The sequence below is a fragment of the Neurospora crassa genome, linkage group I (assembly GCF_000182925.2).
Source record: "Neurospora crassa OR74A linkage group I, whole genome shotgun sequence".
NCBI lineage: Eukaryota > Fungi > Ascomycota > Sordariomycetes > Sordariales > Sordariaceae > Neurospora > Neurospora crassa.
In genome coordinates this window covers 8,743,718-8,755,675 of record NC_026501.1, presented here as the reverse complement: position 1 = coordinate 8,755,675, position 11,958 = coordinate 8,743,718, and the positions used below count along the sequence as shown (strand labels likewise).

General features: G+C 51.1%; 4 protein-coding genes across 4 annotated transcripts; all 4 read left to right on the top strand.

The window, feature by feature from the left end:
• Positions 1 to 1,291: 1,291 nt before the first annotated feature.
• Positions 1,292 to 3,617, top strand: NCU02899 (hypothetical protein). Its single transcript, XM_960488.3, has 2 exons — positions 1,292 to 1,981; positions 2,076 to 3,617. Exons 1-2 carry the CDS (start codon positions 1,393 to 1,395, stop codon positions 3,062 to 3,064), a joined length of 1,578 nt encoding a protein of 525 aa, XP_965581.1. The 5' UTR covers positions 1,292 to 1,392; the 3' UTR covers positions 3,065 to 3,617.
• A 2,053-nt stretch (positions 3,618 to 5,670) lies between these two features.
• NCU02900 (hypothetical protein) lies at positions 5,671 to 6,115 on the top strand (the record flags this gene model as incomplete). The annotated part of the gene is made up of 2 exons (XM_960489.1): positions 5,671 to 5,824; positions 5,946 to 6,115. The coding sequence occupies 2 exons, from the start codon at positions 5,671 to 5,673 to the stop codon at positions 6,113 to 6,115; spliced, it is 324 nt and encodes a 107-aa protein (XP_965582.1).
• A 909-nt stretch (positions 6,116 to 7,024) lies between these two features.
• On the top strand, positions 7,025 to 8,558 carry NCU02901 (hypothetical protein). The gene is made up of 2 exons (XM_960490.3): positions 7,025 to 7,876; positions 8,043 to 8,558. The coding sequence occupies exons 1-2, from the start codon at positions 7,329 to 7,331 to the stop codon at positions 8,161 to 8,163; spliced, it is 669 nt and encodes a 222-aa protein (XP_965583.3). The 5' UTR covers positions 7,025 to 7,328; the 3' UTR covers positions 8,164 to 8,558.
• A 1,080-nt stretch (positions 8,559 to 9,638) lies between these two features.
• NCU02902 (hypothetical protein) lies at positions 9,639 to 11,493 on the top strand (the record flags this gene model as incomplete). Its single annotated transcript, XM_960491.1, has 3 exons — positions 9,639 to 9,709; positions 9,852 to 9,945; positions 10,471 to 11,493. 3 exons carry the CDS (start codon positions 9,639 to 9,641, stop codon positions 11,491 to 11,493), a joined length of 1,188 nt encoding a protein of 395 aa, XP_965584.1.
• Positions 11,494 to 11,958: the final 465 nt, after the last annotated feature.

Here is an 11,958-nt window from a genome sequence, read left to right as displayed (position 1 = left end):
AATAATGGGCGACTTGCAGTTATGTCGAGTGTTGGAGGTGTTTTTTTGAGTGAAAAGTGAAGCCGCACGCACGGGCAAAAGTATGTATGTAGTGTAGTGTATGGTACAGTACAGACAAGATGGGCGGTAGGTATTAGTGCAAGCCGCCGGGGCCAAGCAGTTCTGTGTGAATAATGTCCAGTGTGCACCCGACCGTCTGAAGAAAAGCGAGGGAAGCGGGACGGGCTGAAGACAGAATAATCCGGATTGGCGAGTAGGTTGAATGCTGGAATTCCCAGCGAGCAAAGTGCGCGAATGGAGATAGAGATGATGTTGCGGCGTCTTCCTTGCTTGACTTGTTGGCTGGGAAAGAGGCCGTGACTTTGACGGCCGAGTAGATTTCTTCCTCGCATCAATTTTGGAGGTTCAGATTCCCGAATAACTGAAGCTACAGCCAATGGCACACGAGTACAGGTTGCAGTATTGTCCTGACAGATCCACCACACAGCTGGCTGCCAGTCGACAGGGCCACTAACATGCTCCAGCTCGTGTGTCGAATGAGACAGCTGGCCAATTACACTTCACCATTTGCATCCTGCAAGTGTGGATCAACATAACCTTGGCCGCTCTTTTGCTTCATGCCAGTCATTGCGCGAGCCATCTGGCTGGATTCACTCTGAACCGAACCTGACCTGGATGGGCCACTGCAGGCTGGTAGGCAATTGAGGGGTGTCTGGAGTAATGAACTTTACATTTGACACTCGTGGCCCAGCTCCGATGACAGTAGGCAGTACGTTGAGGACAATAAGGCTGACGACTGATGATGAGGCTCCTGTCTCACCAACAAGGATAAGAAAGGGCTGCAAGAACAAAGTGGATGCCTTGCACCTCTCCGGCATTGCTCCAATCCTGTCAAGCCTACCGACCTAGCCCCAGAGTGACGACGATTCACTTATTCTTGACCCCAGCAGAGACCATTAATACCTCGAGGTGCTTGCTATCACCCTGGGTGTTTCATGTCATGTACGTTGGAAGCTCTTAAGTTAAATCAGACTGTACTTCTTGAACACGCACAAGTGATGATGGATGATATGATTTTCCATTTTCCCTCTTCGTGTTCAATTGTGTAGGTACCTACACAGTACACAGTAAGAGTGCAAAGGTAGGTAGGTAGGTACCTGTGTACCGACACATTCGTGCAACCCCGCAAATCCGCACCCACCAACTCTGCCTGGTCCCCGCAGTGCATTGTTTGGGTGCGTGCCCCGTCCCTGAATGGCCTGGAGTCCTGGACTGTGCTCCCGCCCGCCGCCGCTCCCTTATCTCGATTGAATCCACCCAGAGACATCATTCCACCCCTCGAACAACCCAACACACGAACATCGGGACGTACATCGCCCGCCAACACACACAATGGCCACCAAACGATCCAAGACTGATCCTACCGACGACGAACTCGGCGAGCTCTTCGAGGGCATCGGCGACGACATTGCCATCAAAAAGTCATCGACGCCAAAGACCAAGCGAGCACCTGCCAAGCCCAAGAACGATGCTGCCGACCGAGATATCCTGGCCGAGCTAGAGGACGAGCTTGTCTCGAAAGCCCCCGAGAGACCGCATACCCCTCGCGTTCGCGACATCGCCGCCAGAGCTTCGCCGGCGAAGCGCACCTCGACCAACACTCCACCTCCTCCCGCTGCTGACACCGGCGCTTCCACACGAAAGTCAGGCGAAAGCACCGCATCCCACCCGACCGACACCTTCACCCCCAGCGCGACAAGCTCCGATCCGCACGAATCCGAGAAGAAGCCAGCCGAGAAGCCACAGCCAGCTGCGAACTCTGGCGGAAGTTGGTGGGGAGGCTTCTTGTCTACTGCTGCCTCAACTGCTGCTGCCGCCGTGAAGCAAGCCGAAGCCGCCGTCAAGGAGATTCAGCAGAACGAGGAAGCTAAGAAATGGGCCGACCAGGTTCGCGGCAACGTGGGCGCTTTGCGCGGCCTCGGTAAGTCTTGTTCTGCAGATGAAGCTCACTGCCGTCCCTGCCATGTCTCTCTCTGTCATTGCAATCAAATGCTGATTGGTATCCTTCATCACAGTTGGAGAAGATCTCGTACACCGCGCCATCCCGACATTCACCAATATTCTCCATACCCTCGCTCCGCCTATTTCATCGCACGAGAGGCTCCTCATCCACATCACCCATGATTTTGTCGGGTATCCCTCTCTCGATCCCCTTATCCACGGTGTCTTTAGTCGTGTCATGTCCCAGGTCGAGGGCGGCGATCTCCTGGTCATCCAGCGGGGCCAAGAGTCAACAGCACGCAACTCGTCCGAGAAGCCTTCCTTTTTCGGTGGCTCATCAACAGTCGGCTGGCGCGACGGGCCCTGGTGGCGGCAAGTTGAGATTCCTCGCGACCTAGGTGTCATCAACGGGCTTGTCGAGGGAACCAAGCTCTGCCGGGCTAACGCCGAAGGTTATGCCAACGATTACTTCGCCGCGCACGGTGGCATCGAGGCGGCGCGTCAGCGAGCAATGGAGCCGGCCCGCGAAAGCAACCCCGTCCGGACTTCAGACATCTTCCTGTCGGTGCAGGCCATCGGTGTGAAGGAGGACAAGGCGCTTTTTGCGGGCTCGTCAGCCTCGGAGAAGGAGAAGGAGTCATCGGATGTTCTGGACGAGGACAAGACTGACGACTTGGTTTGCTTTGCTGTCTACCTCTTTGATCCCATCCATGATATCCAGTACTCGGCTGTCAGCCAGTCCATTCCCGCCAAATGGATCCGCTGGCTGGACGCTGCCGCCGCGCCCCTTACCCCTGGCAGTGCCGACGAGGGTCAAGAGTTCGACTTTGAACGTGTACCGGAGGAGATTCGAGAAATTGTCGAAAGTGGTGGCGTTGACCCGCGCGAGTGGGTTGCTGAGTGGGTGGAGGAGGCACTGAACCTTTCTGTGGGCATCATCGCCCAGCGCTACGTTGCGCGCAGAATGGGCGTTGGTGAGGGCAGCATTGGTAAGGGAAAGCAAAAGGTGGAGACCATCCTGGAGGAGGGCGGAAGTGAGGCTGCTCGGGCAGGCCTCATCTGAAAGAAACAGACATGTTGATGATTTGGCTTACAATGAGGCGTTCTTCTTTGGGTCTTGTTCGTTTTTTGTCTTACGCAATACCAAGTTGGTCATAATATTACACGCTAATGGACACGACTGGACAGGAATTTTCTACCAGGCCATAACAAGAAATGTCCAAATTGCCAACTGACAGCAACAACTAGTCCTATCATCTTGTGCTCAAGGAGGCCAGTGTCCGAGTAGGCTATACTACTGCCAGCTCCGACTGCTTCTTCACGGCGCGGTCACCCCCTGTCAGGAACCCCCAAGTCTTGGCATGCGTCAAGTTGTTCCACTTACAGAAGCCCCGGGCGAGCCGCAACAGTGGAGTCGTGTCAACCGTTGGTCCGTGGCCCGAGTTTGTAGTGTAAATTCCACCGCCGTCCTTGCTGAGGACAACAGCCCCTGGAGATTGTCAAATTATTTGCACGGGTAAAGAAATGCGCAAGAAACATGCGAAGGCCTGGTTTACTTCAATCATAGCCGTGGTATCTTGACTGCGGAGGACAAATACAAATCTATCCTAATCGAGTACAATCGGGGCTTTATCCTTTTCAAATTTCCCTCTGGTGTGCCAGCGCCTTTCCCAATACGGTATTCTTACCTTACATTTCCTATGTAAGTCAGCGCAACATCAATCTCAACTCCGTGTCTTCAACTTCCCATAAACGAATTCGATCCGCAGACCATCCATCCCCCGGATTTCCTGCATGCAAGGATCTGATTGAAGCGTAACATGACTTACATACCCAGGTAATCTCATCTATACAATGCTTACATCTGAACGCCAGTAACACATACCTCCGCAAATCATTCTTCACTCCTATGACCATGGCATGACCAATGTCGAATACCGGTCACTTGGGTTCCCCATTGCGACTCTCTGCGGCGTAGCTGGTTTTGACAGGCGTGACAGGCGTGACAAAGTTCAGCTGGCTATTCGTGAACTGGTGTAATGTGATCTTTGTCGGTCAAGTTCTCCAACGACGACTTTGTCACATCTACGATCCAAGTTGGTAAGGTACGTTACACAGAACCAAACTCTGAACATTGCTGGTACTCGCTGGTGATGGATGGTTTTTGTCTGGCAGCCTGGTTAGGTGGCTTTGGGGAGATCTCACCGCAGTGAGAATGAGTGTAAATTAGGTTCCGAGATTGGGTATAAATGATGTGGATCGATACCTACAAGCGTTTCACGCCCTTCGGTATACTTACGTGAAGGTCCTTTCTTCAAAACAAGACAAAAATTTTTTTAAAAAAAAGTCTTGTACGTGGTGATGGCAATCTCGGGAACTTCAGTCACGACTCGTTGGCAGTTAGCGCAAAGGCTTCTTGGAGAAACTCAGCATGAAAATGTGCGGAAGCATTGTAAGTGCTGAGCTGACTGGACTCTGGAACAGTAAGTACCTAACTACCCGAACGACTCTTCTCGTTCGGTATTGACACTGACAGCGGCAAACTAAGGGTATACTCCCCATAATCGTACACAACATGCAAGGTTCTTTCTTCCCACATGACCATCATTGAACTGCCAGAACATGAAACCCCTTTTGTCATTCTGATAAGTAATAGCAACATGAACCCCCCAAAGAGAGGCACAACTCATTCCTCAACGGCTCAGCCCAGTCCAGCCCAACTGGAAGTGGACAGACATGCGCTCGCGTTTCACGATTCCATTTAGGTTACCTCTAGGTAGCTGCGTCAACGGGCACCTAGTGACTAAAGCCAATCACATACCTACCGACCTACCTTACCGAGCCGCAAGGTCACAGCCGGTGTCCCAAACATCTGGAGCCGAAAGTGGAAGCTTCCAATGAGCTGCTGACTGTGGGTCATCAGCTAGCCACCTAGCCAGGAGGCAAGAGCATGATATTTACATGCTCGGTCAAGCAATTCACTGCACGTGGTAGGCAAGAAATTGCAGGGAGGCAATATGGAGAGGGTTGAGCCAAGGTCTCGGAAATCTCACTCTGCGGTCCGAGGGCCAAAGGGATGTCGGAAGCTTGGTTTTGTTTATGTACTTGGCCCGGTGATGGTAAACCAACGAGCATCAAACATCGAGTCTATGGTACCACCTAATCACCGCCACTCAGCTCTCAAGATCACGAGAACTTCAATAGGATCACCGGCAACCCACGCAATGGAATGTTTCTCACCATGATGCTTGGTTATGTGTCAGCACAGTCGCCCAATCAGGGAATATCGATTCCAGTGAGAGCGATTCTGATGGCAAAGCTCAGCGAGGCACAGGAGCCGACTGCTCACTCTGACGATGTTGGCTTTTTGGTTGATACGTAGGTAGGTAGTCTCGACAACATCACTGCGGTGTGATGTATGTGGCTCTGTCAACATGAGGGATCATGATATGGACAGATGCGGTATCATTCAACGGCTTGACTGCGCAGAGCAACATCCATGAAGTAGGCAATTTCTAGACGTTCCAAAGTCTATAAGAAGACCGAGGAATCGTCGCCGACTATGTACGATCTCTTTCCTCATCATCATCACACACTTCACCAGCACCATCATCAGTCTACAACTCACATTTCACCTAACCTATCACCTATCCAAACCCATCAACAAAAATGTTCGCTCTCAATACCATCGTCATCGTCGCCATCGCGGCCCTCGCCTCCACTGCTCAGGGTGCCCCTACCGAGACTACCATCGAGTCTCGCCAGGTCGCCTGCCCAGCCAACGTCCAGCTCTGCGGCTGGCGTATCCTTAACGATCTTAAGTGTAAGGTCAACTTTTTTTTTTCTTGCTTTCCGGCTCCAGCTGGAAATAACACACATGGGTGCAAGCAAAAGAAAGTAGAAAGAAGAGCTAACCGAAAAATTACCTGATTGGGTGGACACAGGCTCTGACAAGGCTCATCTCCTCGCCATTTCTCCCCCCGGAACCACCGAGAGCCAGATCTTCAACGCCATCTACGAGACTAACTCCACTGGAGACGTCTGGCGCTTTGTCCAGCAGTGCAATGGATGCAACAACTTTGGGGTTGGTATCCCGGCGACTGTTTGCGTCTAGAGCGGACTTCCTGGTGTCTTGGAGTGTGTCACTCGAGGAAACATTTTGGGGCAATGAGATATGATGAGGAACGAAGGTCTGTAGTTTCTTTCTATTGGTTTGTGGCTTTACCAGCTAGGCCAGCTGTTCATTCCTTGTACACAAACTCTCGGTCTTTAGGGTAGTTGGTAGATCGAAATATTGGTCTCACGATCCACCCGCAAATGAATCGCTCTTTCCTTGATGCGATGAGTGACACCCGCTACTGCAAAGGGGAGATTTGAACTCGAACTGAAGTCGTGCATATATGATGACAAGGACGGAAGGCGCAAACCTTCACATAACGTCAGCAGCCACTGGCATGACGGGCCGTCTCCCGTTGACCGAATCTTTGTGTACTACACAGGTCTTCAATAATTCATTTCATTGATTCATGGTTCCATGGACCTTTGAGATCCAGTGGACGGTATTTTGACACTTTCAAGTAAATTGTGCGCTGAGATATCGTAGAGTGTCTTCAGTCTTCCAACCGGGCATAACCCACGATTCGGCCCCGAACAGCTGCCACAGGGGAGGGTTAGGGTTCATCCTTTGTTCGAATGACACATGTTATTGAGGAAAAGCCAACACGTTTCCTTTCCGACTTCCGTTTTGTTATCTTGTCAACACAACCACCGCTTCTTGATTTCCAAAGGTTCATCTCCATCGTACCTACCTAGGTATCTACATAGCGCAACTCGTTCCCCCCAAAACCCGAACCCACTCAACCCCCACGGTCCATCGGTAACTGCCGGCGTTGACAGGGAACCCCGCACTTTCTCATTCAGCACTTGTGCCCCACGCTGCACGTAAGGCGAGTGGGCTGACAAACAGGCTAGGTTGTGAAAGGTTTCATTGCAGCCCCGTTTTTTTTCCACTTGCGCATTTTCCCTGAAACACTCCTCGATCCTCCACTCATCATCATCTGCATCCAGCGTCTCGGGTCCAGACAACTTCACTTGAACGACAACGAAATACCATCCATCATCTCATCTTGGTTAACTCCAAACATAACTGCATAACCTTTCATCAACAGAAGCACTCATCCTAACCCTCCAATACCGACCGACCGCCCAATCTTACAGGGCATCATCCATCTACCCACCCCACAAAGCAACCCAGACCACACCACACCACCCGCCACGAACGAGGAGGCCACGTGGACAAGCAAGAAAAAAACAAAAACAAAAACAGAATGTCATCATCAACACTACCACCACCACCACCACCATCAACCTCGCAGCCGCTCACCCTAGCAGCCGCCGCCTCCTTCCTCGCCGAAAAAGCCCGCTCCACCTCCCAACTAATCGAAAAGACCCTTCTTCTGCCACTGTCTTCTTCTAAACCCTTTACCGACCCCTCAAACCCCTACCCTTCCAACCCCTCCCTGGCCAGGCTCGCCAATCTCTCGGCTAAGCTCCTCCAATTCAACCAGCACGCCAACACGCTCGGTGACTGTCTGACCAGCGCGGCCAATGCCTCGGGTGGCGGCGGCGTGGCTGACGAGCTGGCCAGGACGCTGGACAAGGCGCTGACGAGGTGTGATCAGGGTGTCGAGGTGATCAGCGGGCAGGTGAAGTGGTTGGGGAGGGACGACGTAGGTACGCATGTGTTGCAGCTCCAGCCGGGGACGGGGAAAGGGAAGACGCAGAAGGAGGAGGTTGATGGACAGGTGATGGAGGAGTATGCGGACTTGTTGATTGCCCACGCAAGATTGTTCATCTTTGGGTCGCAGATTGTCATGTGAGTGTGAACTTGGCTACCTGGCTGGCTGGCTGGCTGGCTGGCTGGCTTTCTTTGAGTGAGCAGGAGGAGGAGGAGGAGGAGGAGGAGGAGGAGGAGGAGTGACAACTGCGTTACTTATGTGATGTGATGTGATGTGCACGGCTAACAGTGGAAAAACAAACAGTTTGGACATAAATGAGCAAGCCGAGTGGATGGCCAAGGCTGATGTTGACAAGATGATCAACAAGGCGGAAGAGTCGGCGAAAAAGGTGTTGCTTGGGAAGAGCATCTTTAGGCAGCTGTAATGGTTGCCTAACTAGGTAGCTTTTCCTGGGGCTTTCTTGGGGATATGTGCGACAGTGTGAACCCTGCATGAGGGTTTTTGGGGGTTTTCTTTTTCTTTGTTTCTTTTCTCGAATTGGAAACAACTATCAGGAAGTTCATCACGGAGATGGTCGAATGCATTCATTGTTTTTGGGAATCGGATACGTGAGGGGGTGCAATCTGGGTTGTCATGCTTGTGTAACGACAAGTAGTGAACGGAAGCAATCACATGGGGGCAAAGAAACAGAAAAAAAGTCACTTTGGCATGGAATGTATTGATAGCATCATATAGCCACGACAGCGTTCGTTCTAGGAGGAGCAATTGAGGCAGGTAGGTAGGTAGGGACGTCCTTGATATCCAGATCTCTTCACCCAGATTCCTTACTTCAGTCTACTAACTAACCAACCTCAACGTACGGCAAGATGACATTTGGCTGGACTTGGAAGTGATGGATGCCCAAGGAGCCAGAGCCGCGTTGAAGCGTCATTCGAAAAGTGTGAAGGTGACAACTGAGGACAAGGAAAGGATGAGAGATCGGTATAGGGATAGGGGATGGCCCGACCACTTTGTTTGCATGATGACTGACTGCAGTGACTGGCATTTTTGATGCAAATCGAGTTTTGCTGGTGTGGCGGGTCACGATGGACGGTAAAAATGCCAAGACAAGTGTCGAAAATTGCTGCCCATCGTTTTCCGTGAACAGAGGGCCAAAGCCAAGACTACTTGGTTCCTGCCATTTTCACAAATGCCTTCATCCAGACACGGCAACGTTCCTGCCCCTGGAAGTGCTGCAGATGTTTTGGTCACTCCTCCCCCCCTTTCTGTGTGTGCCCTCGAAGTTCCAGAAACAAAAAGTCAAAAAGCTCATGCCTGGCCTGTTGGAGTTCTTTCAGGTTCATTACCAAATCCAGTCTTGGTGCAAGTTGCTCCTGCACTTCACTTGCTACATACTTCTGGAAATTGGCAAGAGCGTCAACACCCCTTCTTATTGCGAAAGCTAACGAGAGTTGCTTGATGCCATCCGTACGAGATTTTCGAAGATGGAGATTGCAATGGAGACAATTGCAGATATCTTCTTTTAGCGAGAGCATTCGTTAACTTCGCTCTGTTTTGTTATAAACCTCGACTTTTCTTTCGGACATGCTGGAAGCAATTATCTCAATCCATCTAACATCTGCATGCTATCCTCACCGTATGCACCAAGTTTGGTGATATTTCCACATTTAACTTGCTCATCCTGATGCAAACTATTGTGTAGCCGGAGCTTCCTTGCTTCTGGTACCCTTGATCCTGAGCATGACTGCGAGTGATGGTCCGCTTGAAGAAAAGGTGAACCTTTCCAGCCACCGGTCCTACATAACTGAATGGGTCCCCATGCCGGAAGCACAACTTCTTTCTAATTTGTGGCCTGCAAGCTCTAGCCATCCTCTCGAGACGTTTCAACCATTCTTCATCATGGCGACACCCACAATCTTCAAGATTCCCAAAGAAGTCCTACAAGCTATTCTCAAGGAGTACCGCACTTGGTACCACCTTCTGTGAAGAACAAAGACGCCGCACCCATCGACTTTGGCACTTACTCGGAGTTCCACTTGCGATTGGATTATGTCAAATACCTACCAGTGTTATTGACTTGCCGGACCTTTTATCGTATCGCAACACCATTAGCTTACGAATGTCTAACGACGCTCACATGTCAATCTCAGCCCAAGATAGCAGGGAGTTGCAGAGCACTGAGCATCGACCCGAGATTGCCAGTAAAGTAAGTTAAAGTCGTGTACTCGAAGGTCGCTTGCTCAGATGACTAATCATTGACGTTAGGAGTCCTTCTCAGACGATGGCGTTGTCAAAAGTGTACTCTGAGGGTACGCTAGCCAGTCTCACCACGGTTCGCTCACTCGATTATACCTTGGCCTCGCCGTCCGGCGTGTTCGATCTGTCCCATGTCGATTGGAGAACGGATGACTCGGTTCAATGGCAACTCAAGTTCTTTCAAAATGCTGTTACCCATCTTCCACGGGTGAAAAGACTCAGACTTGCTTTTGTCCGCGAAAGGCTCTGTCCATCCATCTAGAATGGTCTGGTTGAATTGCTTGCCCAGGTCAAAGATCTGCAAGTTATGTGTCTCTCACACATGCGTTCTCTAACTGAACAACGCGGACCTCATGCCGCACCTGGGAACCCATTTGCAGATGAGGTGCTACAGGCAAGTACATACACCCCGGCTTCGGGACCATGCCATTGTGTCTTCCAGTGTCACTGCCCCCTCCCTACTAACAAAACACAGAGTCCAAAACATACGGCAGAATTCACAACACTCATTTTGACCAACTACGGGCGATGTTACAGGACCCTCGAGTCTCTCATCCGATGGCCACGCAGACTCGAGCATTTTTCTTTCACTCTGCGATTTGGCTTTGAGTCCTTGTACTTGAATGATATCCACATGCGCGACAGTCCTATGGCCGGCCAGATCGTTCAGAAGTTACATGACATGCTCGAACCTCATCGGACTACGCTGAAGAGCTTACGAATAGGGCTCGCGTTGACACCGGTTGCGTATGCAATGGCGTACATGCCTGGGTTTGACTATCCCGCTGGGGCCAATTTCGGATTGGACCACGGCATCATACCAGACTTTCGAGACTATCGAAACCTACAGCACCTCCACATTGCGTCCATCTTTACTGGCCACCAGGATTTCTGCGACCGGTGGAGATTTAGAAGTGAATCCCGCGACTTGGACGGGTTACACCGGGATGTAGACCGACTCCTCGCTCCGACTCTGTACCGCATCACTCTGAATGTCGGCTGCGAGTTCTCTCTGCGACACTGCCCTTGCTTCCCCTTAGATATAGAGGAGCAGCTAGTCTGCGACCTCCTCTGTCCTCTCGATCAGGACCTTTTTGCCTTTCTCGTCACTCTCGCCCGGCGCGCCAAGCATCGGAGGGCTCGGCTTTGTCAAATCCACGTCAACTACTGCGTCAGGCCTTTTGCTCTCCCCATGCCCGCCTCCGATCTTCCAGAAGGGTGGAATTGGGAATGGTTTCCTCAGTATCACTATTTCGATCCGTGGGAATGGCTGGAAAGAGTCAAAAAGAGAGTGGAGAAGCTCGGAATCCTGTTCACCTACACTGGTCTAGAACCTGTGTGCGGCGTGCCTCGAACGCACATCCCGATCCCCGAGATATCTTTCGATATGTCGGTGGAGGAATGGCTGCAGTTTTGCAGACAGCATGAATTACAGCTATTCAACTACGAGGATGAGATGTGTTCGGAGCACGTCTGGACGGCGGTTAAGAGCGGCTGAAAAAATTGCTGCTGCTACTTTGGCCTAGAGGCTGGAGGGGGAGGAGGAGGTCTAGAGAAAGAAGAATGCTCCGCGAGGGGACCACCTATTGTTTGCTTTGTTCCAAAAGTGCCTGTGGAGGAACATATGTTGGTATGACACAATTTTGTAAACCGAGAGTTTGGTTAGATGAGTCAAAGACAGGAAAGGAAAGGACAACAAGGCATACTCGGAAGAATACGAATTACAAGGAGTTGGATTAATGTATGGGCTAGAGTTTACCCTTGATTTTGCACTTGGCATAGCGGAAGGTTTCCTTTAACATGATCGAATCTGCATCATATTTTGCCGGAGAAAAGGGTCCCAAGATTGAACCGACCATAGATAGTCCAATACTACACAGTTTGCTCTGGAAGGGCCGTTATGGAACGGTGATGATTTTCGGTGTTGATTGGCAGTACATCGGCTACAGTCTGTAAGCGATTC